Source organism: Phragmites australis, chromosome 2, assembly GCF_958298935.1.
Source record: "Phragmites australis chromosome 2, lpPhrAust1.1, whole genome shotgun sequence".
Taxonomy (NCBI): domain Eukaryota; kingdom Viridiplantae; phylum Streptophyta; class Magnoliopsida; order Poales; family Poaceae; genus Phragmites; species Phragmites australis.
In genome coordinates this window covers 2011069-2035850 of record NC_084922.1, presented here as the reverse complement: position 1 = coordinate 2035850, position 24782 = coordinate 2011069, and the positions used below count along the sequence as shown (strand labels likewise).

Here is a 24782-nt window from a genome sequence, read left to right as displayed (position 1 = left end):
AACTTAGGGGCATTACTTACTGATGATAATAATGTTCAATGGTGTTCCACAAAGGCAATCTCCGATAAGGATATGCAAAAAAAGAATTGTCAAATAAGCATATTTAATTGGTGAGAGGTTGTCCAAGCATAGACGATTGATTGGCACTCTAACCCAGGCTTGGTTTGGTACCACGGGCCTTCTAGAAGCACTTTCATTCAGGTACCTTTTGGACTAACCAACTAGTTGAAAGTCTCTACTTTTTTAACCCAAAATCATAATGTTTTTGTGAAAATACCATGATCATCAGACAAATCTGCACCTAACTCTTCCTTCAGTAAGATAATGCTAAACTAGATTAGACCACTATACACCTCTCCTTTGATAAGTTTGTTAAACCAAATTTGGACAAAAATGGAAAGCTGGGGTTGGTGAGCCGCGTAGAGGCGCACGATTAGGGATGGCAACGGGGTCAATCCCCGCGGGGAATGCTTTCCCATCCCCGTCCCTATTTAGCTATCGGGGGAAAGATTTCTCCCATTTCCGTCTCCGTGGGGAATTTGCGGGGATCGGGTCCCCAATAGGGATGTAAAATTGAATGATATTTGATTATTTTTATATATTAATAATATATACGTTGTATAAATAAATTATTTATTGATATATACAAGGGTAATTAATACAAGATTGATTAAATATCATAGGTTAGATAAAAAAGAATAAGAGTAATTTATTATTTACTCTACGTAATGTAATGTGTGTACATTTATATACTAAGAAATATATATATATATATATATATATATATATATATATATATATATATATATATATATATATGTGATATCGGGGATATAGCGGGGAGCAGGGACGGGGAGCGCCTTTCCGTCCTCGTCTCCATATAAGTTCGCGGGGGACGAAATCTCCCCATCCCCGTCCCCTAATAGAGGAATTCCCCGCGGAGAATCGGGGATCGGGTCCCCATTGACATCCCTACGCACGACGACACAAAAACCAACGGAGAACGGCAAACCTTATTGACGGCGGCGCGGTCAGCGACCGCGACAGCGAAGGGGGAGCGTCAGGCGGGGTGGGTGGATCCAACAGGGGGAGGGCAGGTCCGACAGGCGGGGCAGGCAGGAAGCCGACCGGTAAGGGAAGAAGCCAGCAGACAGTATAGAGAGAAGCCAGCGGGGAGAGAAACTATCGGGTGGGCTGGATCGGGATGAGTTTCAGCATCCTAAAAGAAAATATAGTTTCAATACCATGTTAAAATAGTAACTTATATTCAATAATAACTATAATAAAACAATATATAGAACATAAGATAGTACAAAGAAATAACTCTATATTGGTGACACGTATCTCTTTCTTAGCTCACAACAGAAGTTGATGTAGCCTGACGCATCATTATATGGATATAGCCTGGTGCATCATTATACGAACAAATTCCTACTATGTGAAAAAGAAAACTAACGGTAAAGATGCACCAGGCTACATCATCATCGTGCATCTGGGTACAAATCATAGTCCGGATGCGTTAGTAACTAGTCTTCAACTAGTTGTGTTGCAACTTGTTTCCTTCTCTCCTATGCAGCTCATTAAGTTTCAGAACCGCACATCCCTGATAAACTGCAGTGACAAAAACTGCAGCTTGCAATACAAGTTTAATGGCAAAAAATTCAGGGGTCCACATGCAAATCTGCAACTTTGAGAGGTGCATGCAGCAAAAGTACACCTAAAACGAAATTCTAAAATCTAATGCTCTCTTATCCAGATGATAATACAAGTTTAATGGCAAAAAAAAAACTACTCTTGTACTTAACGTCTTAACCAATCAAATCAATCGGCATTATTCCGCCTTAAAATCCTCGGTTAAAAAGGAATAGCACAGCGACCTCGTGATCATTCTTACTAAAACCCCATCTCAAGATACCAAAATACCACAGAATTCAAGTTTTTTTTTTCTTCTACGATTCTTCTACGAGGCATCAGATTGCGGGTCAAAAGAAAAAAACCATAGCGGGTTTATTTCAGAGGCGCCTAAATATACAGTATTTTCCAACAAAAACAACCCCCTAGTAGCTCCAAATAATCAAACAATTTACCAAAAATTGTCGAAACATTCCATATTTCACCGCGATCAATATCCACGAGGGATTGCTCCCGACCTCTGCTTCGCGCAGCAAAGCACACCCAAAACCACCGAAAAAACCCCACTAAATTTCCATCTAAACCCTCGCCACAACAAAGGCCTGGAGCAATCTCCCACCACATCCTGTTCAAAAGCTGCAACTCTGTAGCTAAAGAGCCTAAAACACACCAAAATCTCTAAAACATCGTGCTCCAATGCCCCCCAAACCCCACATTGCGACGATAAACATGGAAAGTGCAGATTAGTACTTGAAATTTTCAAAAAAAAAACATACTAAGACAGGGATATCACCAAAAGTATGTGTTGCATAGCTTTCAAAAAATTTGTTGAACATGCAACCATTCAGATTTGTCTCAACTACAAGAAAGAAACAATGTGCAATAAACGTGGAGACAAAATGCAAGAAGTGCAAACAATAATTAAAACAGGTTCGCGTATAAAACTGGTGAAGGATTTCATATCACAAAAGGCAATATATGGTGACACATGTTGCATTGGACAAACAAAAGGTACATTCAAACAGAGTTTTACTCTCAGGTGTACTTCAGTGCACTAAATGTATTTCTTCAATATGATCGAGCATTGCAATTAAGTACTTGATCAAGCATTGGAGACTTCACTATGAAAGATGTACCGATCAGAGTTTGATTTCCTCTATAGGTCTGATGCAACATCAAACGAATAAAACAAAGTTAAGAATGAGCATAACTTGACATTTGTGCTACATATAGTGCTCTAATGATATTCAGAACACTCATCTAGCTGAATCCATGTACAACCAATTGCATTTGCAATTATTTATAGAAACTGAAGAAAGCATTGCTACCACTATTTGGTGGCACATACAAAACTTAACATGTTAAAGGAATGAAATGCGCTCTGAAAACAAGATAATCTCTCTGAAGAACATTCTGTCACAGTGCCACTTGTGATATGTTCTAGATATTCGGCAATAGGATGGTCCGCTTCTTGTGCATATCAGTAGAATATGAATATAAAAGGAAGGAAAAAGGAGAACCAAACAAAACTGCTTTGACAAAAATTGGTTCATATGCATTATTCCAATACCTCTAAGCTTCACCTTCCTTTGAGATTTTTTTTTTTGGCATTTATACATATCATAATTAGATCTTCGACCAATAGTTAAGAATGCAAGAAACATGATAAAAAAATATTCATTTATATCCACCAAAGTGTAACCTTTGCTACAGCTCCGGTTAAAAATCCCACTTTCTCAAAGTTCTCAACATTGATTCATTATATGTCTTCTCAACTAATATCTATCATATTAAAGCATTTCAGGTCAAGCAATTAGTAAAAGGGTTGCGATTGTAAAAGAATTAGCTCACCTAAAGAATATAGAGGTCTATTCAGATTAAGCTTTTCCTTTAGATAAGATGAGAGAACTCGGATTCTATTAGAGAAATCTGATTCGACATTACATGTCAAACATTTAGAAAAAGAAACTTTATAAACATAGTTGGTCATAAACCGATTTTTTTTATGGCTACCATCAACTTGACCTCAGGTTACAACCTCAAAAACCTTCAACGCCAAAGATAACTAAAGCATGTTCACAAAAATAAGTGTGCACAGCATAGCGACGGCAGGTGGGCTTCAGTCAGGGTCACGTGCTTTTTTAGGAAACTTCAATGGAAAAACAAAGTCATGCAGTTCGACGAAGAGGATTCAAGCAACTAGATTAATAATATTAAAATCAACCAAGATAAATACAGTTCCAAAAAAACTAAAGAGACTAATCAAAACAAAACCTAGTACTCCTACATGATAGGAGGGATTATTTCGATCCTTCGGTAGCGAGAGGTGGTACATGCGATACTAGTGGTTCATAATAAACTTCTTATTGTTGTAATCCCTCAAACTAATCACAACTAAAAGAAACAAAAGCCTAGACGACTAATTAATTAGTTCCCCCGGCTGATTCAGGAGCCTCGTCGGCTTCATCTTCCTCGAGGTATTTCATGTATTCGTCGAGATGTGGGGCGACGAACTTGGGAGGAGGGTAGACTCTGGCAACTCTAGCGTAGCGCTTCTTCCACTCGTTGTCCGGGTCGTACCTGTGCAGCTTTCCGGCCCGGCGATACTCCTCTTCCACCTCATCCTCCGTCATGGCAACGTACCGCATCGCGTCTTGGTGCGCCGCCTTGAGGAACGTGATGGCTGCCATCTTCTCCTCCAGCGTGATCGTCCTGCGGGGGGCAGCGTTGCTACTGCTAACACTCGGGCTGGCCTCCATCTTGGTCGTCTCCCCGTGGCCCTTCGCATCGCCAGCGGCGATCTTCGCCGCGGGGCTCCTCGCGCTTGCTTCTTTCTCCATGGATTCCCCTTCCGTCTGCTTCGGATCTGATTTGGCCAACGTAACGAGTCCGCGGTGCGGTTTAGTTTATAGCAGGGTTTCCTAAACCAGACAGAGCGTACGTGTTTGGTTGGTTTCTCTGCGACTCCTCAACGTGGCATAGGTGGTGCGAATATATAGACAAGACTCACGACCGCCTGCTCCTGCCCTCTCCGACTCGGATGAGAGCGAGCCACCTCTCGGCGGTCTCCCTGAAACTCCTAGATCACAGCCCACAGGCCCAGATCTTCACGGATTCGGATGATGGTCAGGTCAGGTCACGCCGAAAGCACGAAAGGAGAGCACCATGCCGTGTTGGGAGTTGGGACTCGGCGACGAAGCGCTGCCGATTTGCATCACGATGGTCGACGGACGACAAGTCATGGCATCTGGTAACCCGGCCGTCCGGTCTGGTCTGCCCAATTGTTGCCGCCCCGTCCCGTCCCGTTCCGTTGCACGTGACAAGAAGCGTGCATGCCGGCGGAAAAAGCACGGAGGTCTTGATGTCCTTGATCTGCACGGATTTGGTAGGGCCCGATCATGATAAACCATTCTCTTGGCTGGTCTCTTTTCGTGATACCGTTGGTCCATGGATACTTGATTTTACTAATCGAGCTGCGGTTTAGTTTACTGTTCTGTTCTAACATGTTATTTTTCTGCCAGAGAGACAAAGTAGAGGATACAAGAAGCAATTACGCATGCTCGGTAACTCAACCAAACAGCCATGCACGCCGCGAGCTGGCTAACTTTTAATTTGTTTCCCTCTTTCTTTAGCGGATTTTATTTGTTTCCTGAAACAAAAAAACGATGTCAAGAATGCATTCCTCCACAGCACTCTCTCCATGACGGTATACTGCTCCTAGCTGACAGGTTTTGTCGATTCGTCGCATCCTGACTGGGTCTACCGTCTCAACAAGTCCCTCTACGGTCTCAAGCAGGCCCCACACGCCTGGTGTAGCTGCTTCTCCACCTATCTACTTAGCCTGGGTTTCATGGAGGCCAAGTCAAACACCTCACTTTTCATTTTCCGTCGTGGCACCGACACAGTGTACCTCCAGCTTTATGTCGACGACATCGTGCTGACATCCTCCTCCTCGACTCTTCTACGTCAGACTATCACGGCTCTTCAGCCCGAGTTTGCCATGAAGGATCTGGGAGCTCTACATCACTTTTTGGGGATCTCCGTCCACAGGTGCACGTCTGGATTGTTCCTCTCTCAGCGGCAGTATGCATTGGACATCTTGGAGCGTGCAGGCTTGACTGATTGCAAGCCCTGTGCCACGCACGTTGATACTCAGCCCAAGATGTCTGGTACCTTCGAGTCTCCTGTCAGTGATCTGACTCACTATTGCAGCTTGGCCGGCGCTCTGCAGTATCTGACTTTCACTTGCCCGGACATCTCCTACACCGTTCAGCAAGTGTGCCTATAAATGCATGATCCTCGGGGGCATCATCTCGCTGCTGTGAAGCGCATTTTGCGCTACCTTCGCGGGATCGTCGACCACAACCTTCTTCTCCATCGCTCTGCACCTGATGAGCTTGTTGTCTACTCATACGCCGACTGGGCCGGCTGCCCCAATACACACAAGTCCACTTCAGGCTACGCTATCTTCTTGGGGGCCAACCTGGTCTCGTGGTCTTTGAAGCGACAGCAGACCGTCTCTCAGTCCAGCACGGAGGTCGAGTACCGCGCAGCGGCCAATGGTGTCGCCGAGGCCGCCTGGCTCCGTCAGCTTCTTCAGGAGCTCCATAGCCCTCTTCCTCGGGCTACGCTGGTCTACTGCGACAACGTCAGCGCCATGTACCTGTAGATGAACCCCGTCCGACACCAACGTACCAAGCATGTGGAGATTGATCTCCACTTCGTCCGCGAGCGGGTTGCCGTCGGTGATGTCCGGGTTCTCCATGTGCTGACTACGTCTCAGTTCGCCGATATCTTCACCGAGTGGCTGCCGACATCCGTCTTCACCGAGTTTCGCTCCAGTCTGAACGTCTGCCGTGCCGACGTACCGACTGCGTGGGGTGTTAGCGAGTTCCTCGACTGGCTCCTACGGATCGCCTTCCTGCCGTGCCGGACCTGCCTTGCATGGCAGCTCCCATCCCAGGTGCTCTTGCCACCGCCCCTCACGCGTGTGCGTCGATCTCGTCTAACTGTTGCTAGCTTTCCATGTTTATCCACGGTGGTTTGAGCTATATATTATACCGCACCATATTAAGCAAATAAATCTAATACGCTTGAATTATCTCGCTCTCAGGACAGATTTGGTAGGGCCCGATCATGGTAAACCATTCTCTTGGCTGGTCTCTTAGTGATACCGTTGGCCCATGGGTACTTGATTTTACTAATCGAGCTACGGTTTAGTTTACTGTTCTGTTCTAACATGTTATTTTTCTGCCAGAGACAAAGTAGAGGATACAAGAAGCAATCACGCATGCTCGGTAACTCAACCAAACAGCCATACACGCCGCGAGCTGGCCAACTTTTAATTTGTTTCCCTCTTTCTTTAGCGGATTTTATCTGTTTCCTGAAACGAAAAAAAGAAGACCGTCCGTTTTCTGTTCACAAATACGAGCCGGGTCTATTCGGACCACCAGTAGTCCAAGACGCTCAGGCCCAACATAACAGCCCAAGCAGCCGCATATATTGCTCGCACTCTCCCACAGTCCGCCACATCTGGTAGCTGCCCTCTCCATTCTTTTATCCTCACTGACCTAACGCCGCCACACATCCGACGCCTCCACGGCTGCGCTCCGCCGTCATGAGCACCGGCGTGTCCCCATATCGCCTTACCCGTGTAGATCCGGGGGAGATATGCGCCCCACCAACAGCTCGCGACCTGCGGTGCCGCTTCGGGCTGCCGGCGGCCGGAGGGCCGGACCTTGCGGAAGGAGTTAGTTACCTTTCGGGCCTGGCGCTTCGGGTTCGGGGAGCACATCCTTGCGAGGTGGGGACCTGCCCCGGCGCCGATCTGCCGGTATCGGTGGCTCTAGATGTCGACGCCGCCGATGCGCCGGCCTCGGCGACGGGGCAGACCGAAGTGGCTCTGACGGCGGAGCGCATCCTTCCGAGGTGGCTCTTGTAACCTGCCTTGGCGCCGATGTGCCGGCCTCGGAGGATTTCGCTGCCGAAGCATGTACAACATACTCGGTAAAGTCATTCTTCTTTCCTCCTCTTTGTTTTTTAGAACACAATTCTTCTTCCAATTAGCTGGGCTTTGGGCCCAACCTAGTTTACTTTCGGCCCGGTACTACAATCTCGACTCCGCGCCAATAAAAACCGCTACGGCTAGCCGAACGCTTTCGTTCGATCAACTCCCCTTCCCCGCTCTCTATTCAGGATCGCCTGAAGGGAGCACGCCATCTCTCACCGCCAGGGGACGCGTGATCTCCGATAGAAGGCGCTGCCTTCGTATCTCCCACCTGTTCCACCATGCCGGTAGCTTTCCCTCCCGATCCCCTTGCTCCCATTTTCCCAGGGTTTTTCACATAGGGAAAATGTTTTGGTTTAGGGTTTCTTTGAGGTCAGTTGATTTTGGTTCGTTTGGGATAATTTGCTATGATTGGGATAATCTGTTATGATTGGTTCAGAAGCAGAGCCGCATTATTTGTGGTTATTTTTTCTTCGAGGGGCATTTTCTTGGGTTCTTGAAGTGCTGCTAGGTGTTTGAAGCCGTTGGGCTCTCGAAATGCTTGGTACGTTGGGTTCTTGGTTGGGTTCTTGAAGAGCTGATTTTTTTCATATGTAATCATGCGATCCTGCTAGGTACTTGGTGGGATTTAATTGGGTTTACGTGCTGATTTCTCGTTTGGTTGGGAAGAATAAGGTAGATTAATTGTTTGCTCTTCTGTATTTACAGCGGAAAGGTACCCATTATCTTGTCAACCCTGTAACTTTGCCCACTAGGCTGCATGAGCGCAATGCACCACCTCCAGAGAAGGTATATCTTAATACATGGAACATTTCTAACATCTATTTTGACGTATGGGTATTCTGCTGATTAGTATGTACTTGTCACAGGTCAATTTCAAAGATCGGAAGCGTTATGTTGATCCTCCAGAGAATATTCATTATGCAGGCCCAGAACCGATTGTGGTAAGAATTGTGCATAGAATTTTCATGGCTTACGCATGCTGTCATATAATCTGTTGAATTCCATTATAGGAGAAAAAGCTTACTGTGAAAGATTATTACCAAACTGAGCTGTCTGCGTTGGAGGGAAACATCGCTGCTCTTCAGGACAGAGTGGCTGAAACCATCAGGGATCCTGACCTACGTCCAGCTGATGCGAAAAGAGTGGCTCGGAAACTTGGTCAATGCAAGAAATACTTGAAGTCAGTTAAGGAAGGTCTGATGGATTTGTAAGTATCTGAACCACCTTCTCCTGTTTTAGATTTTGTCGGTAAAGTGCTTAACATAGAGTTACTAGACTTGGTGCCCTTGGCTTTGGGTTTATATGCTACCCAAAAGCTTTAAGCTCATATAAACTGATGGCCCCAAACATGGCCAGCTTAGATTGTAAGTATTCAGTAGATCATCCAAGTCAATAATAGACAGAGGAACTTATAATTGGTAAGTCATTTGTCGCAGAAAACAAACGGAACTTGTTAAATGCACACAAGTTATACACTTGTAACAGTATCTGTTCCTTCATAATACCAAAAACATGAATTAGCTAATACCATGAAATATATCCTAGTATTCGTTTCTAACGTGTTATTCTTCTGCCACAGTGAAGTAGAGGCTGCCCAGGAGCAGGAAGCGGAAGCTGCTCGGCAGGATGGGCGGGCTGCTGCCAAGCAGGAAGGACTGGAGGCTGTGCCTCCACAGGAAGGGAATGGTGGCAAGGAGTAGGATGGGGAGGTCAAGACGCCAAGGGTGAAAAAAGGGCTCTACATCCATCGGCAGATACCTCTCTACTGCAGCATATTACTTCTGCTGATACCTCGCTACTGCAGCATATTACTGCTGCTCCCTTCATTTGGTTGACAGTTTTTGTAGTTGTTTGGTAGGGCTACGCTTAAATGACACTTGAGGCTGAGTAACTAAGTGAACTTGTGAAGATGGATACTGGGTGGTGTTTTGTGAATCACGATAGTTCTTTTTTCCCGCTGCAATTGTTGACGTGCAATTGTGGGTTTTGTTTGAAAATACAGTTTTGCTTATCAGTTCCAATCTCTAACATCTGTTTGCTTTCTGTATGTTTTTCTAATTCTAAATGAGGAGATTTTCCGCTGTGAAACTGGGCCCAATTTGGCTGTTGGACGTGACTTGATGCCTGGTTTGCATTGCTGCTGATGGGCCTTAGTTACCTAGTGCTCGTGGGCTAAATTGGTCCTGCCAGCTCGCCCAAAGCCCAAATGAAGGCTATACAACCATACATGGGGCCCTGACTTTGTAGGGGAGGGGGGTTCACCCCGCTGCCCTAAGGGTTGTTTGTTGTAGGCAAGTGTACAATTCAGAACTCAATTAATTCAACTAAAAATATAATTTTACGTGCATAAGCTAAGTAAATAAACTAAAATAGTGACACATAGCTACTTGCATCTCTAGTTAGAGGGAATTGACAGAAAGAAATAGGAGTTTAGAGATGAGCTTTAAAATATATTGATTTGTTGGTGGGAATGAGAATTTCAACTGGATGAGAACAAGAATTTGAGAGGTCAACTCCTACCATTTTAAACCAGGGGTAGTAATCGGGTGGGATGTTTTGTTAGTGGAAAATAAATGTATCTACAACACTCATTACAACTTATATTAAAATGGATTCCCTTCGGGGATCAAAATCCCATCATGAAGGGATTTTCTTTTCCTTCAGCGCTTCAACGGTTTCCTTTCACGACGGAATTTCCAAGGTCATTCCCTTCAGGACGGGATTTTCTCTCTTTTTCCTTCGTGATTCCTCTCGAAGTGAAGCTGTTGAAGATGAAAGAAAATAAAGAGAATGAGAACGGAGAAGAGAATCGGGAAGGAAACAAAATGAAAGGAATATGGTTGGGATGATCTTACAAATTCTCATTCCCAAACCCACGCCACACTCACATCACTGATTCCGATACCCCTTCCCTTTCCAAGGCTAGCTGTCTAGCAAGAGCAAATGGACAGCATGCATGTTGGCTAAGACAACCTCCAATAGATTCCCTTTATGTTCCTTGGTGAAGGAATTCTCTCGCATTCCTTTCATGGATGCCAATGGAGGGAAGTAAATGTTCTCTCAAGAGACAATAAAAAAATTGTGGGATTGGACACAGGAATTCCGGGCATGCTGATCCAATGGCCATTTCAAGGCTAATGTTTTGGTGGACATTCAAATGCAACGTGCTTAAATTGAAATAAATTTTAGACGATGTCAAGAGAAACCAATAGCTAGGCCCTGTTTGGAGCGTATGAATTTTACAATAATTTAAAAGGAAACAGTATACCACGTGAATCTCATAAAATTCTGACGTTCTAGATGGAGTTTAAACTCTGAAAGAGAATGCTAGAAATACTGACAGAGTGAAGCAATTTTTGTGAATGAGACAGGAGGGCAGAGAAATTTAAGGTGAAGATGGTACAGTTGGTCTGCCCAAAAAGAAGAGATAGGGCAGTTGTTAAATATTGTTAGTAACTTTTACTCCATTTACACAAGTAAAGCAAGTATCTGATTAAAGTGGCCCAACACACTTCTCAAACCGCCTCTTGGTTTGACTGATGCCCAGGTTGGCCGTCGGCAGTGTCATTTCCTAGGGTCAAACACTAGCTTCCATTCACTTCTAATCTAAAACCCTCGTCGTGATGCATATCGCCATTACTCTGTGGAACTGTGCTGGGGCAGATGTACTGCATATTACCGTGTCTGTCTTGCGCAAAGGACACCTTTTTGAAGGAAAGTGCTGCAGGTAACAAGTGGCCTTCCCCTGGAAACATTGGCTTTCTGTCCTGTCAGAGTTACAAGAACTGCTGGTGTTGGAAGGGCCACATCCACAAGTACAGTTTAATGTTGCATGATCAAGCTTGACGTTTGACCCCGGGAAGAACATATGCATTGATCCGTTTAGTGAGCAACAAACGAGGCAATTAACAGAGAACCATGGTATTCCACGGCTAGAAAAACACCTACTACTTACTATGCACCACACGTGCGTGCACGTATGCACACGTACTAAGACTATGAGCAGCAGCAGCAGCACGATCACTAATCTCAAGTTACTAGCCAGGCAGTAAGAATTGCAGCCAGCTGCTAGTTCTCAAAGCGGGACAGCCGGTCTTCCGCGAGCCTGGTCCTGCAGCCGCTGCTCTTGAACTCCCTCCAGGTGAAGTCCCTGTACCGGCTCCGGCCGCCGCCGCCGAGAAGCTGCAATTAAGTACATGGTAGGATAACCGGTAGAGCTAGGTTTTAACATAGTTTAAATGTTAGATCTAGGATTTTCTACAAATCCGATAGGATAGTCACTAGATGTAGGTTAGAATATAAATCTAGGTTTACAATTATAGTTAGATATAGTTTATCAATTAGATCATATTTTTACACATATTTAAGCTATTAGATATAATATTTAGATATTAAATGTATGATTTAAATATAATATAAGCATAACTGATATAGTAGATATAGTATTTAGACCACATCAAGCTGTTGTTTGTTAATTAGGTGACACATTGCTGTCCTTCATTTACGGGACGAGACCAAAGTGTCACCGGGCGATAGCAAGGTATCGCCTGGTGAATGAGCGACACGTGGCGTGTCATTGTATTTTTTATTATCTAACGGTGGAGCCCACAAGGTGTCGCTTGTTCACGTGCTGAGACCTTGCTCTCGCCCGTTGAACAAGAGATGATAGTCTATTGTTATATTTTTTTGAAACGTCCATGTAATATTGCAATATATATATATATATATATATATATATATATATATATATCACGAGTGGTTTGACAACAGAAAATGTGGGTACTTAGGCAATAATTATTTTTGGATCTCTAACCTATAAATACCCCTCCAGTTGGTTTCGTTTTATACTCTTGCGACCTAGAGAAGTTTATACACTATGTATGTCATCAAGAATCAAGAGAGAGCACTTGAGTTGATTTTCAAGTTCTAATTGAAGATTAAGGACATCATTAGTGCTTGATAGTAGCAAGTGTGCATCTTGTCCATCTCTTTACATTCCCGTATTTACGTTGAGCATTTACTTTCTTTAAAGCTTTTGTTTCCGCATTTCTCTTTGTGTTTTTGCTTGCTTGTTTTGGCTCCCTTTCCTTAGCTTGATTGTGTAGTCGCATTTCTTTGCATCTAGGTTAAGGTTGCTACTTGTTCTAGAAATCAGAAAATGTTTTTTTAATTGCCGAATTCACCCTCCATCTTGGGCCATTCGATTCTTTCAATTGGTATCAGAGGCTCGTGCTTTTGATAGGCTTAAAATCCTAGAGCAATGGCCCTGGGGAGTGGAATTAGTGTGCCAAAGTTCGAGAGAAAGAACTTTGCCTTTTGGAAAGTTCACATGGCGAGCTATCTTTAGACTATTTCCCCCAAAGTTTGGCTAGCCGCCTCCATCGGGTTTTACCGCACAACAAGTTAGGTGGAATGCTAAGGCCAAAATGCTATATTTGAGGGAATTAGTGAAGAGGTTTTCTCTAGAGTTAGGAGTAAGGAATTCGCCCGTGAGATTTGGACCGCTCTTTGTGAAATTCATGAGGGTTCTAGGAGAATTTGTGAAGAAGATATCATATGCTTATGAATGTTGTTAATCAATTCAAGATGCTTCCAAATGAGTTATGCAATGATATGTATTCTCGCAAGAATATACTTATTGAAGAAATTAATTCTCTTGAACTCACTCAATTGTCTGAAGGAGATGTTATTCATAGGATCTTGATGGTGTTTCCAAAGCCACAATATAACATTGTCCTCTCTCTTCTTTATGGAAGGGACATCAATGACATGACCGTCACCGATGTTGTTGGGGAAATATGTGCTCATGAGATGTTCTTGTTTGGAGACCAAGAGTCCTCATCTAAGAAGAATCTTTCTGTCAAGGCGAAAATGGTTGACAAGAAGAAGAAGATGATGAAGCTTCCATCATCAAGTGAAGGCGATGAAGATGATGATGATGATGACGACTTTGACACCGAGCATGCTCTCCTCATGAGAAGAACCACAAGAATGATATCCAAATTCAACAAGAAGGCTACAACTATGATCCCAAGGAGAACAAATTTCGTGCAAGAAAATTTGACAAGTTCGATAGCGGAGAAAAGGAGAAGTGCTACAATTGTGGTAATCTTGGCCACACATCATATGATTGCCCTCATCCTGACAAGAGAAACAAGAACAAGTCCAAGAAGATTGATGCAATTGAGGATGGGGACAAGTACAAGAAGAAGGATCAAGACAAGAGGAAGAAGAAGCTCTTCAACAAGAAGGGTGGAGGCCACAAAGCCTACATTGTTGTTAAATGGGTCTCCGGTGAAAGCTCAAGTGATGATTGAAGTCATGATGCAAACAACAACTTGGCGGGCCTCGCTATCACCAATGATGATACACCTCTACTTCCACCACCTATGTGTCTCATGGCAAAAGGTAATAATAAGGTGAGTAGTGAGGAAGATGATAGTAGTGATGATGATGGTCTTTATCCTAATGATTTATCTAAGCTCATGAATGACTATGCTACTATCATTAAGAAATATAAGGCTAAAATCAAGTCTCTTGAAAATACCAATTCTATGCTTAGTTCTAGTCATGATGAATTGCTTGCTAAATACAATGATGTGCTTAAGAAATATGATGAAGTAGTTCCATCTAGCAAGTCTCTTGAGGCTAGTAACAAGTAGCTAAAACTTGAGCATGTTGACATGAAATGCTAATATAAAGAACTTGAGTTAGCTTATGATGCCATTAATCCTAGCTTGAATGAATTGACTACTATTGATGTTGTTAAGGTCATGCATCTACTTATTATGATGATCTTCTTGATATACTATGTTTCTCTTCATGTGATAATATATCATCTTCTAAGACTAACCACGCAAGGGAGCAAGACCTTGAAACTGAGATTGCAAGTCTCAAGTCATGAGTGACCCGGTTGAGTAAGGGGGAGTACAAGCACAAGGAAATTCTCATGAAGAATGCATTGTACTACAACAAGAGAGGCATTGGATGCTTCCCCGACCCAGTGGAAAAGCTCCATCAAGACACCGGAGATCAATAATTGCTTCATCAAGGACGTTGGTTCATATTGCCAACATTGCCAAATCACCGGTCACCACACGAGGGAGTGTCGAATTCCTACTAGACCCCTTCCTACTTTGCCTTATAAATACATGTCTACTTTCAATGATCACCATTTCTTATTGTATAAGCTTACGAGTGGTAAAATTATGGCAAAATTCATTGAAACTTAAGCTAAGGGTAAGCTTCTTAGGCAACTTTGGGTGCCTAAAGCTCTTGTATCTCACATGAAAGGTACCAAACTTGGTTGGGTACTTAAACAAAAAGCTTTATCCTATGTGTGTAGGTGAACTACAAAGCCAGTGAAAAGCATTGGGTGCTTGATAGTGAATGCACATAACATATGACTAGCAATGTAAAGATGTTCACCTCACTAGAAGATGATGTGGGTTATCATGACAAAGTCACCTTTAGTGATAATTCTAAGGCAAATGTGGTAGGTTTGGGTAAGATAACAATCTCCAATGATCTTTCTATTTCTAATGTTCTTTTAGTAGAGTCGCTTAGCTTTAATTTGCTTTTCGTAGATCAACTACGTGATTTAAGCTTCACATGTTTATTTAGTGATGTTGATGTTATCATAACTTGCAAGAAGCATAATGATCTAATATTTAAAGGCTTTAGATATGGACATATCTATCTTATGGACTTTTCCTCTAATGAATCTAGCTTGACTACATGTCTTTTCACCAAGACATCTATGAGTTGGCTTTGGTATCGTCGACTTGCCCACATTGGAATAAGCCAACTCAATAAGGTGTTCAAGAATGGATCGGTAGTTGGTTTGAAGGATGTTGTATTCGAGAAAGACAAGTTGTGTAGCGCTTACCAAGCGGGGAAACAAGTTGCAAGCCCTCATCCATACAAGTCCATTATGTCTACATCAAGACTCTTGGAGCTACTACACATGAACCTCTTCGGGCAACCTACCTACAAAAGTCTTGGTGGTAATATCTATTACCTTGTTTTATGGAGTTCTAAAAAGCAAAACTCAATAGCTTTGTCCACCGCGGAAGCTGAATACATAGCCGCCGGAGCATGTTGTGCTCAAATTCTTTATATGAAGCAAACCTTGTTAGACTTTGGTGTTAATCTAGAGAAGGTTCCACTCCTTTGTGATAATGAGAGTGTTGTAAAAAGAGCAAGACCGTTGGGATCTTCAAGAAGTTCGCGAAGAGGGCTCAAAATAAGTTTGATGCCACAATTGTGAAGATCCGGAGTAACAACGGGACGGAGTTCAAGAATACTCAAGTTGACGAATATTGTGATGATAGAGGCATCAAGCATAAGTTCTCATCAACTTACACCCCTCAACAAAATGGCATGGTGGAGAGGAAGAACAAGACCTTGATTACTCTTGCAAGAGAAATATTGGATGAGTATGGTACGTTGAAATTTTTTTGGGCGAAAGCAATCAATACGATGTGCCATGCATCAAATAGAGTCTATCTCCACCGACTATTTTGAAGAAAACGTCATATGAGCTTCTCATTGGGAGGAAACCCAATATCCCCTACTTCCGGGTGTTCAGGTGTAAGTGCTTTATCTACAAGAAAAGAAAACGCTTAGGCAAGTTTGAAAAATATTGTGATATTGGTTTTCTTGTTGGTTATGCATCTAACTCCAAAGCATATCGTATTCAACAATGGCATCAGTTTTGTTGAAGAAATATGTGATGTGGAGTTTGATGAATCTAGTGGCTCCCAAGGTGAAGGTGTTTCTTGTGATGATGTAGGTGATGAACCCTTGAGAGATGCAATGAAGATTATGGCAATTGGGGATATCAAGCCTAAGGAGGATGATGAAGATGTACCTTCTACTTCTACTCCACACACCTCCATGACGCCACAAGTTGATGAAGACGAGGACATGGATGATCAATTAATTCCATGACATGATGTCCATATCTCTCAAGAGGAAGCTCAAGATCAAGCTTAAGATGTTGCACCACCGCAAGATACACCTCAAGAACCACAAGTGAAGCATACGCATATTTCCAAGGATCACCTTATTGACTTGATCATTGCGAGTCTATCTAGGGGAGTACAAACTCGCTCTTGTCAATATGCTTCATTTTGTGAACATTACTCGTTTGTCTCTTGTTTTGAACCCACATATGTAGATGAGGCTCTTAAGGATCCAGATTGGGTGATGGTTATACAAGAATAACTCAACAACTTCACCCGCAATGAATTATGGGTTCTTGAAGAGAGGTATCAAGACAAGAATATGATTGAAACTAAGTGGGTCTCTCGCAACAAGCAAGATGAATATGGTATAGTGGTACGTAATAAGGCCTCGTCAAGTAAGGATTTGCACAAGTAGAAGATTTGGATTTTGGCAAAACATTCGCTCCCGTGGCAAGACTTGAGGCCATTATCCTTCTTGAATTTGCTTCACATCATAACATTAGGCTTTATCAAATGGATGTGAAGAGTGTATTTTTAAATGGCTTCATTAATGAACTTGTTCATGTTAAATAACCCATCAGTTTCAAAGATCCGAAATATCCTAATCATGTGTATAGGTTGCACATGGCGCTTTATGGAATCAAGCAAACCCTAAAAGCTTGGTATGAACGCCTACGTGACTTCCTCATCAACCAAGGATTAAGATCAGATGGGCTGACACTACATTGTTCACAAGGACCATCAACTACAAGCGAAAACTCTACGACCAATGCAGATGGACAGAAGAATGCTCATGACCGAGAGTGCGGCATTTTGAAATATTTTTACACCCTGCAGAGGGATACTCCTGAACCCACACGACATGAGAACCATACGGCTTGTGCCACCCGCTAAAGTGCACACAAGAGGGTACTCGTGTCAACCTTTCCCAATAAGCCCCGATCATTTGAAACATGCATCGCTCGGCGCGACGGTACTAGAACTAGTCCCAGGGCAAACTAGTACCATTACAATCCTGCTTGCTCACACCATCGTTGTTCAGACCCTAAATGACCACAACTACAAAGGTATTCGGCTCGCCTTACCATTAGATCGGCATGTGGTGAGTACGGTAAGTGCTAAAACCGACTACACCAACGATCGGTGCTTAAACGACACAAGCAGTCTACGGTGTCTAGTTTCCTCTTCCGACCTACACAGGGGAACTCCACATCCGGGCAGGATAAACACCTCCTAGCACCGCTCATGTCTCCTCTCATACTCACCACTCATACAACCATCATCAACCCATATGCAATATTGTGATCATTACAAAAGTAAATAACGCCTATGCCCGCGAACGATTTAAATTGTAATCTAGACACCAACAAAATTGGTTTCATAATTTTTGGAGCTAGTATGAATTAACTATGAATTTTATAAGCTATCAGCACAGAGGAAAAAGTCTGACGAATAGCAAATCTAGATTATCCGGGTTGAGCCGGACACTCCGGATTTTGGAGTCTCCGGGTGACCCTCCGGGCGGGGGGTCCTTTGTCATCTTTGGCTGGGACCGCCCGGATACTCCGGGTACCAGAGTCTCCGGGTGAACCTCCGGGAGGAGGTTCTCTGTCATTTTCGGTTGGGGCCGGTTTGATTTGGGAGCCTCTCCAAGCCAAAGGGGAAAATGTTTGGGATAGTTCATAGGGTCTAGAATTCACTCATCAATCTAGCAACTCGATTCATAACTCAAAACTCATCCAAATCCTTTAATTCACCCAAAGCTCAAGAACATCATAACTTCATAACCTAAGCTCCAAACTCAAAATCGACCAACCAAATCATGCATTATTGCCATGGGAAACCTAAGGGACTTACCCAAGATGGTGGGTTGGGTGATCATCGGGTGATAGAGAAAATGGAGGAAATCGCCCGGGAGACGAAGAAATCCGGTGTTCCTCACGTTTCAACCCTAAACACCAAAAGACACCAAAATCGGCTTGAATCCTTTAGGAAAATGAAAACAAATTGGATGGATGGATAGCTTCTGAGATAAGGTACCACATGCATACCTTAAATCCTTACCTTGAGGTCGAATTTTGGGAGAAAGGGAGAGAGAGCTTGAGAGGGGAGGGAGAGGGAGCTGCTGCAGTTGTACTGCACGGTGGGAGTGAGGGCACGGTGGGGTTGCTGGTGGGGGCAGACAAGTGAGAGGGAGAGAGAGGTGTGGGACCGGCCGGTGGGTCCCACGTATAAGAGAAAAAGGTCCTTTTTAACTGCGAATTCTATTATTTTCTCTCCCAAATTTCTTTCTCTTATCCAAATAATTTTAAACAAATTGCTTTATAGTTACAAAACAAAATCACACAAAATTAAGTATAATTATTAAAAAGCATATTTATGCTTAATTATGTAATTATGGATTTTGGGACGTGACACCTTACGGCTAGTCAGGAAGCAGGAAGAGGGCTCGTTCGAAACCAGAGTCCGAGGAGGAGGAGGAGCAAACGGAGAAGCAGCAGATAGAGCAGCCACAGCCACAGGCAGAGCTCAGACCGCGTGACTTGATATCTTACAAGGGACCAAGGATCAAGAAGCTAAGGTTCGTCCTTATAGATGAGTGGTTTCCTGAGGTCAGAGAGGAGGGGGCTGATCCCCGGTTCTAGACACTGATGCATGAGATTTTCTTTTACTCCTATGAGAGGAAGAAGGTCAGCTTGAGTCTGCACAAGTTGCTCAACTGGCACTATATGCAGTTGGTTGCAGGGGGAGTGGACGTGAGACATCACTTAGATGCTTTCCGTGGACTTACTGCTTTGGTCACGAACGTGGACAGATATGTTGCAGATTGGGTCAGGGTGTTCTACGCCATAATATGGATTGCACCACACAAGACATTTATTTAGTTCATGTTCCAGGGCGACACCTTCAGATTATATATAAGTTGCATGCTCGAGGCTTTGGGGGTTTAGGCGAATTCTAGGTTTTTGCATGAGGTCGTTCATCCGAACGCCGAGCCCCCTCGTTGTCCTCTGGTTGTTGGTATCTTCCCTACAGATGATGAGATCAGACCACTATTCAAAGCATCATTCGCTCTAGGTTCGCCGAGACTGCCAGACATATTGGCACCTGTGGCGAAGGCCATCCACTTGGGCTTAAGACGCAGTCTGCTGTCGAGGATCGACTACGAAGAGGCGATCACCAGTTTGCAGCAGTGGTTGATTCTGTCGATCCTCACTCATCGTCAATTCGATATCGTGAATTTGATTCTGTGTGAGATTGAGGATGCGATATCGGAGGGGATGTCCTTGGTCGGACAACAGCCATATGCGCACTTCATATCTCATATGCTGGCTCGTGCTATCAAGTATCCTGACTACTTTGAGGCCTACGCACAGAGCCCTACTTGCTTCAAGGAGTATGCTCCTTCAGCTCCTACCGACACACATCGTGGTTAGCATGCTATGGTTCATGCTCAGGATCAGATTCCAGATGATGAGCGTGATAGAGCAGCAGCTAAGGACTAGACCCTAGCAGAGGCTGAGGTAAAGCTACCTCATTATATCTTTGATGTGGACAGCGATTCGAACTCAGACAATATTGAGTATATTCCTCTGATCGCTAGGTTACATGATGGCGAGGTAGGAGGTTCTACTCAGGCTGCCCCCCAGACCTCAGTTCTTACGTCTTCAGCACCTGAGTCGGTTCCTCCCGTGCCACCTGCTGCAACACCTTCTAAGATGGCAACTATTCTTCAACAGTTGCAGCAGCAGCAGATGATGTAGCAGCAGATGGCAGTTCAGGCAGAGCTTCAAATGAAGCTTCAGGCTGATATGGTTCGCCAGGACGAGCATCAGTTTGTGCTCATGCAGTTGTTTCAGCAGCAGCAGTAGGCTATTCTTTTAGCGCTTCAGGCCGACAGAGAGAACAACGCTAGGTTGTTCACAGCTCTCTTCTAGGCCCAGGGCCTTCAGCTGCCAGCTGCACATTCACACCTACTCCAGCTCCTAGTCCTCTCCCAGGCAGTGTTGGTGGTCTCTTGACTACTCCGGGGTCAGATTTCCCCCTCTAAGCTCTTTTCACCACAGGAGTACTTTCTTAACCTGCCGGGACTACTAAGATGCCAGTGCTTTCTACATTGTCACCTTTGCCCGTTGGACCTTTTAGCTTTGAGGACTCTCCCCAGCTGACTCTTCCACCTCCTCAGCAGCGGTCTATCGTGCCTCCTCCAGTCGCTCAGCTAGTTCTTGATAAGGCAAACTCCACCCTTCGGGATGTGCTCAGTCAGGTTGACCAGGAGATGGCAGCTCAGGGTGTCGACACCTCCAGCTCCAACCCCGACCAGACGTAGAGGTTCCTGCTCCTTCAGCTTCTATTTAGCCCGCAGCAGGATCGTCCTCTCGTGACATTGATGTCATTGCCACCCAGATCATCTCTTCGTCCTCCGACTCTGAGATCGACGCTTCCCAGTTCATGGTGTAGCCATCTTCGGTGGCGTCTCCTTCCTCGTCTCCTTCGGTTCCAGATACTTAGTTGTTTATCTCTTTTTGGTGCTTAGATGCCAAAGGGGGAGAGAGAGTCTAGTGTTAGGGGGAGTTTTGGAGAGAGATTATTAGCTTGAGTGGCTAGAGAGATTTTGTTTCAGGGGGAGTTTAGGTTTTTGGGTAGCTAGGTTTGGTTTGTTGGAACTTATGGATTTTGATGTAATGAGAGGCCATTTGGTTCTTAATTGATATGTTTCGCTTGTCATCTCATTGTGTTTAATTTTTTGCGTGCTTAATTCTACTTATTCTAGCATGTTATATTGTCATATGCTATCATTGTCTAGCATGATAGGGTGTGCTTCAATTCATATCTCTATATTCTTATTTGTGTTGTCATCGATCACCAAAAAGGAGGAGATTGTAGCATCTAGACTCCTAGGTAACTGGTAAGTATTTCGGTGATTAATGACAACCGTATCATTGTGACTAACAATTTGTTTTGATGGGAATAAAAAAATTTAGTATACAATAATATTTGGGTACTCTTGGTCTCTAAAGCGATAATCTGTCGATCAAAGGACATGTGCATCAAGATTAGGGATCTTCTAGTTCTAAGTGTCACAAAGGAGATGAAGTATACCTGGAGTAGTATAGATTTCCTTTCTTAGTCTTTTGGCCGTACTATAAAGAGAGGCTAAGAGTAGTAGTTTGACCTAATTGAGTCTAGACGTAGTTTGATGCACACTTATGAAATTATAGCATTAAGTAGCTCATAGAAGTCCGTGGTTGAGATGTTGAGAAGTTAGAGCTCAAGGAAAGTTTGAATTGGATGAGCTCAGAAAAACTTGCCTCACCGGATGATCCGGTGGTTGTGTTATTGGTCTCACCGGAGTATTATTTGCACAAGTCAGAAAAGCACTTCTATGTTCATCCGATGCTCCGATGATCAAGGCCAGGGTATCATCGGATGCTTTTTTCTTAACATGTGTCCAAAATTTTTAGAAGTGTTACACACAATGGTTTGGTGTTAGAGTGTTTAAAGCACTGGACTAATTTTAGGAGAAGAGAATTTTTCTGGGAAAAATGAAGTTGAATTCACTGGATTATCCGGTGATGGGAAGATGTACCCACCTGACTAATTCTTGTAGAGAAGCTTTTCTGGTGACCAAAGAGATTTGTACTCACCAGATTATCCGGTGACTGGAAGTTGAGATCACCGGACTAATTTTTGCAGAGAGCTTTCTTCGGGCAGTTTGAAGTGGTCTACTCAACGGATTGTCTGATGATGGATATGTATGAGCACCGGAGCATTTTCAGCAGAGAGGCTTGCAAAGTGAAGTTTGGCTTGATCCAAATGACCGGATGGTCTGGTGTCAGTGTATTGAACATAGTATGCTTATCACTGGACTAATTCTCAGTAGTAACAGCTAGTGACAGCTGTCACTTGGGTATGAAAATTTGTACTCACCAGATTGTCTGGTGTGAGTAAGGATATACTCACCGGATCATCCGGTGATAACAGAAAATGTGGGTGGTTAGGCAACGGCTATTTTTGGGTCTCTAACCTATAAATACGCCTCCACTTGGTTTCATTCTATACTCTTGCGACCTAGAGGAGTTTATACACAGTGTGTGTCATTAAGAAGCAAGAGAGAGCACTTGAAGATTAAGGACATCATTAGTGCTTGAAGAGTAGCAAGTGTGCATCTAGCTGTAGTCTAGGATTGATCTTGATCAAGTGAAGCTATGGGCTTGTTACTCTTAGTGGCTGGCAACACCTCGTATGTCTAGGTGATTGGAGGTGTTTTCGGTGAGCTCTTGGAGTTCTTGTGGGAGACCTGAGAAGAGCTTGTTTTTGATTTGATGCCTGTCAATCTGGAGATGGAGAAGTGGCAATCATAAGGAAGCACTTGAGTCTTATTGACTCAAAGGGGAGCGATATCCTTAGTGGATGCTCTAACGAGGACTAGAGAGAGTGCCAACTCCACGATACTTGTCCATCTTTTTACTCTCCTGTATTTACTTTAAGTATTTACTTTCTTACAAGTTTTTGTTTTCGTATTTCTTTTTGTGTTTTTCTTGATTGTTTTGGCTCTCTTTTCTTAACTTGGTCGTGTAATCGTATTTCTTTATATCTAAATTAAAATTGCTACTTGTTCTAAAAATCAGAAGAACATTTTAATTACCCAATTAACCACTCTTAAGCCTTTCCATCCTTTCAGTAACCGGGCCATGCTACTCGGGTCTGTGCCGAGGGAATATCACACCGGAGGAGAGGTACCTTCAAACAGAGTTTTACTCTCAGGTGTACTTCAGTGCACTAAATGTATTTGTTCAATATGATCGAGCATTGCAATTAAGTACTTGATCAAGCATCGGAGACTTCACCACGAAAGATGTATCGATCAGAGTTTGATTTCCTCTATAGGTCCGATGCAACATCAAACGAATAAAAAAAAAATTAAGGATGAGCATAACTTGACATTTGTGCTACATATAGTGCTCTAATGATATTCAGAACACTCATCCAGCTGAATCCATGTACAACCAATTGCATTTGCAATTATTTATAGAAACTGAAGAAAGCATTGCTACCACTATTAGGTGGCACATACAAAACTTAACATGTTAAAGGAATGAAATGCGCTCTAAAAACAAGATAATCTCTCTGAAGAACATGCTGTCACAGTGCCAATTGTGATATGTTCTAGATATTCGTCAATAGGATGGTCCACTTCTTGTGCATATCAGTAGAATATGAATATAAAAGGAAGGAAAAAGGAGAACCAAACAAAACTGCTTTGACAAAAATTGGTTCATATGCATTATTCCAATACCTCTAAGCTTCACCTTTCTTTGAGATTTTTTTTTGGCATTTATACATATCATAATTAGATCTTCGACCAAGAGTTAAGAATGCAAGAAACATGGTAAAAAAATTCATTTATATCCACCAAAGTGTAACCTTTGCTACAGCTCTGGTTAACTTTCCCACTTTCTCAAAGTTCTCAGCACTGATTCATTATATATCTTCTCAACTAATATTTGTCATATTAACGCATTTCAGGTCAAGCAATTAGTAAAAGGGTTGTGATTGTAAAAGAATTATCTCACCTAAAGAATATAGAGGTCTATTCAGATTAAGTTTTTTCTTTTAGATAAGAGGTGAGAACTCGGATTCTATTAGACAAATCTTATTCGACATTACATGTCAAACATTCAGAAAAAGATACTTTATAAACCTAGTTGGAGATAAACCGATTTTTTTATGGCTACCATCAACTTGACCTCAGGTTACAACCTCAAAAACCTTCAACACCAAAGATAACTAAAGCATGTTCACAAAAAATAAGTGTGCACAGCATAGCGACGGCGGGTGGGCTTCAGTCAGGGTCACGTGCTTTTTTAGGAAATTTCAATGGAAAAACAAAGTCATAAAGGCCATAATGCAATTGTTATAGGTTGAGGCATACTCCCTCGGGTCATCAATATATATTGTTTTAGATAAGACATTGTATTCAATGAATAGATTTGATCACTATTTTCTATTAAAATATGTGTATAAAATTCATTAAATTTGTGATATTGTGAAAGATTTTTCAAGACAAATTACAAGTAAGATTTTAAGGTTTTCAAACTAAATATTTTAAAAGTTATTGTTAATCAAAAAATTTAAATTTTGATTAAACCTTTCTCAAAAATGACATA

At 43.0% G+C, this 24782-nt stretch overlaps 2 protein-coding genes across 2 annotated transcripts; both read left to right on the top strand.

Moving 5' to 3' along the window:
• Positions 1-5482: 5482 nt before the first annotated feature.
• Positions 5483-5920, top strand: LOC133910287 (uncharacterized mitochondrial protein AtMg00810-like). Its single transcript, XM_062352797.1, has one exon. The coding sequence runs from the start codon at positions 5483-5485 to the stop codon at positions 5918-5920; it is 438 nt and encodes a 145-aa protein (XP_062208781.1).
• Positions 5921-7121: 1201 nt separating this feature from the next.
• On the top strand, positions 7122-9689 carry LOC133893187 (uncharacterized). Its single transcript, XM_062334162.1, has 6 exons — positions 7122-7638; positions 7828-7926; positions 8348-8428; positions 8509-8583; positions 8653-8849; positions 9222-9689. The coding sequence occupies exons 2-6, from the start codon at positions 7921-7923 to the stop codon at positions 9340-9342; spliced, it is 480 nt and encodes a 159-aa protein (XP_062190146.1). The 5' UTR covers positions 7122-7638; positions 7828-7920; the 3' UTR covers positions 9343-9689.
• Positions 9690-24782: the final 15093 nt, after the last annotated feature.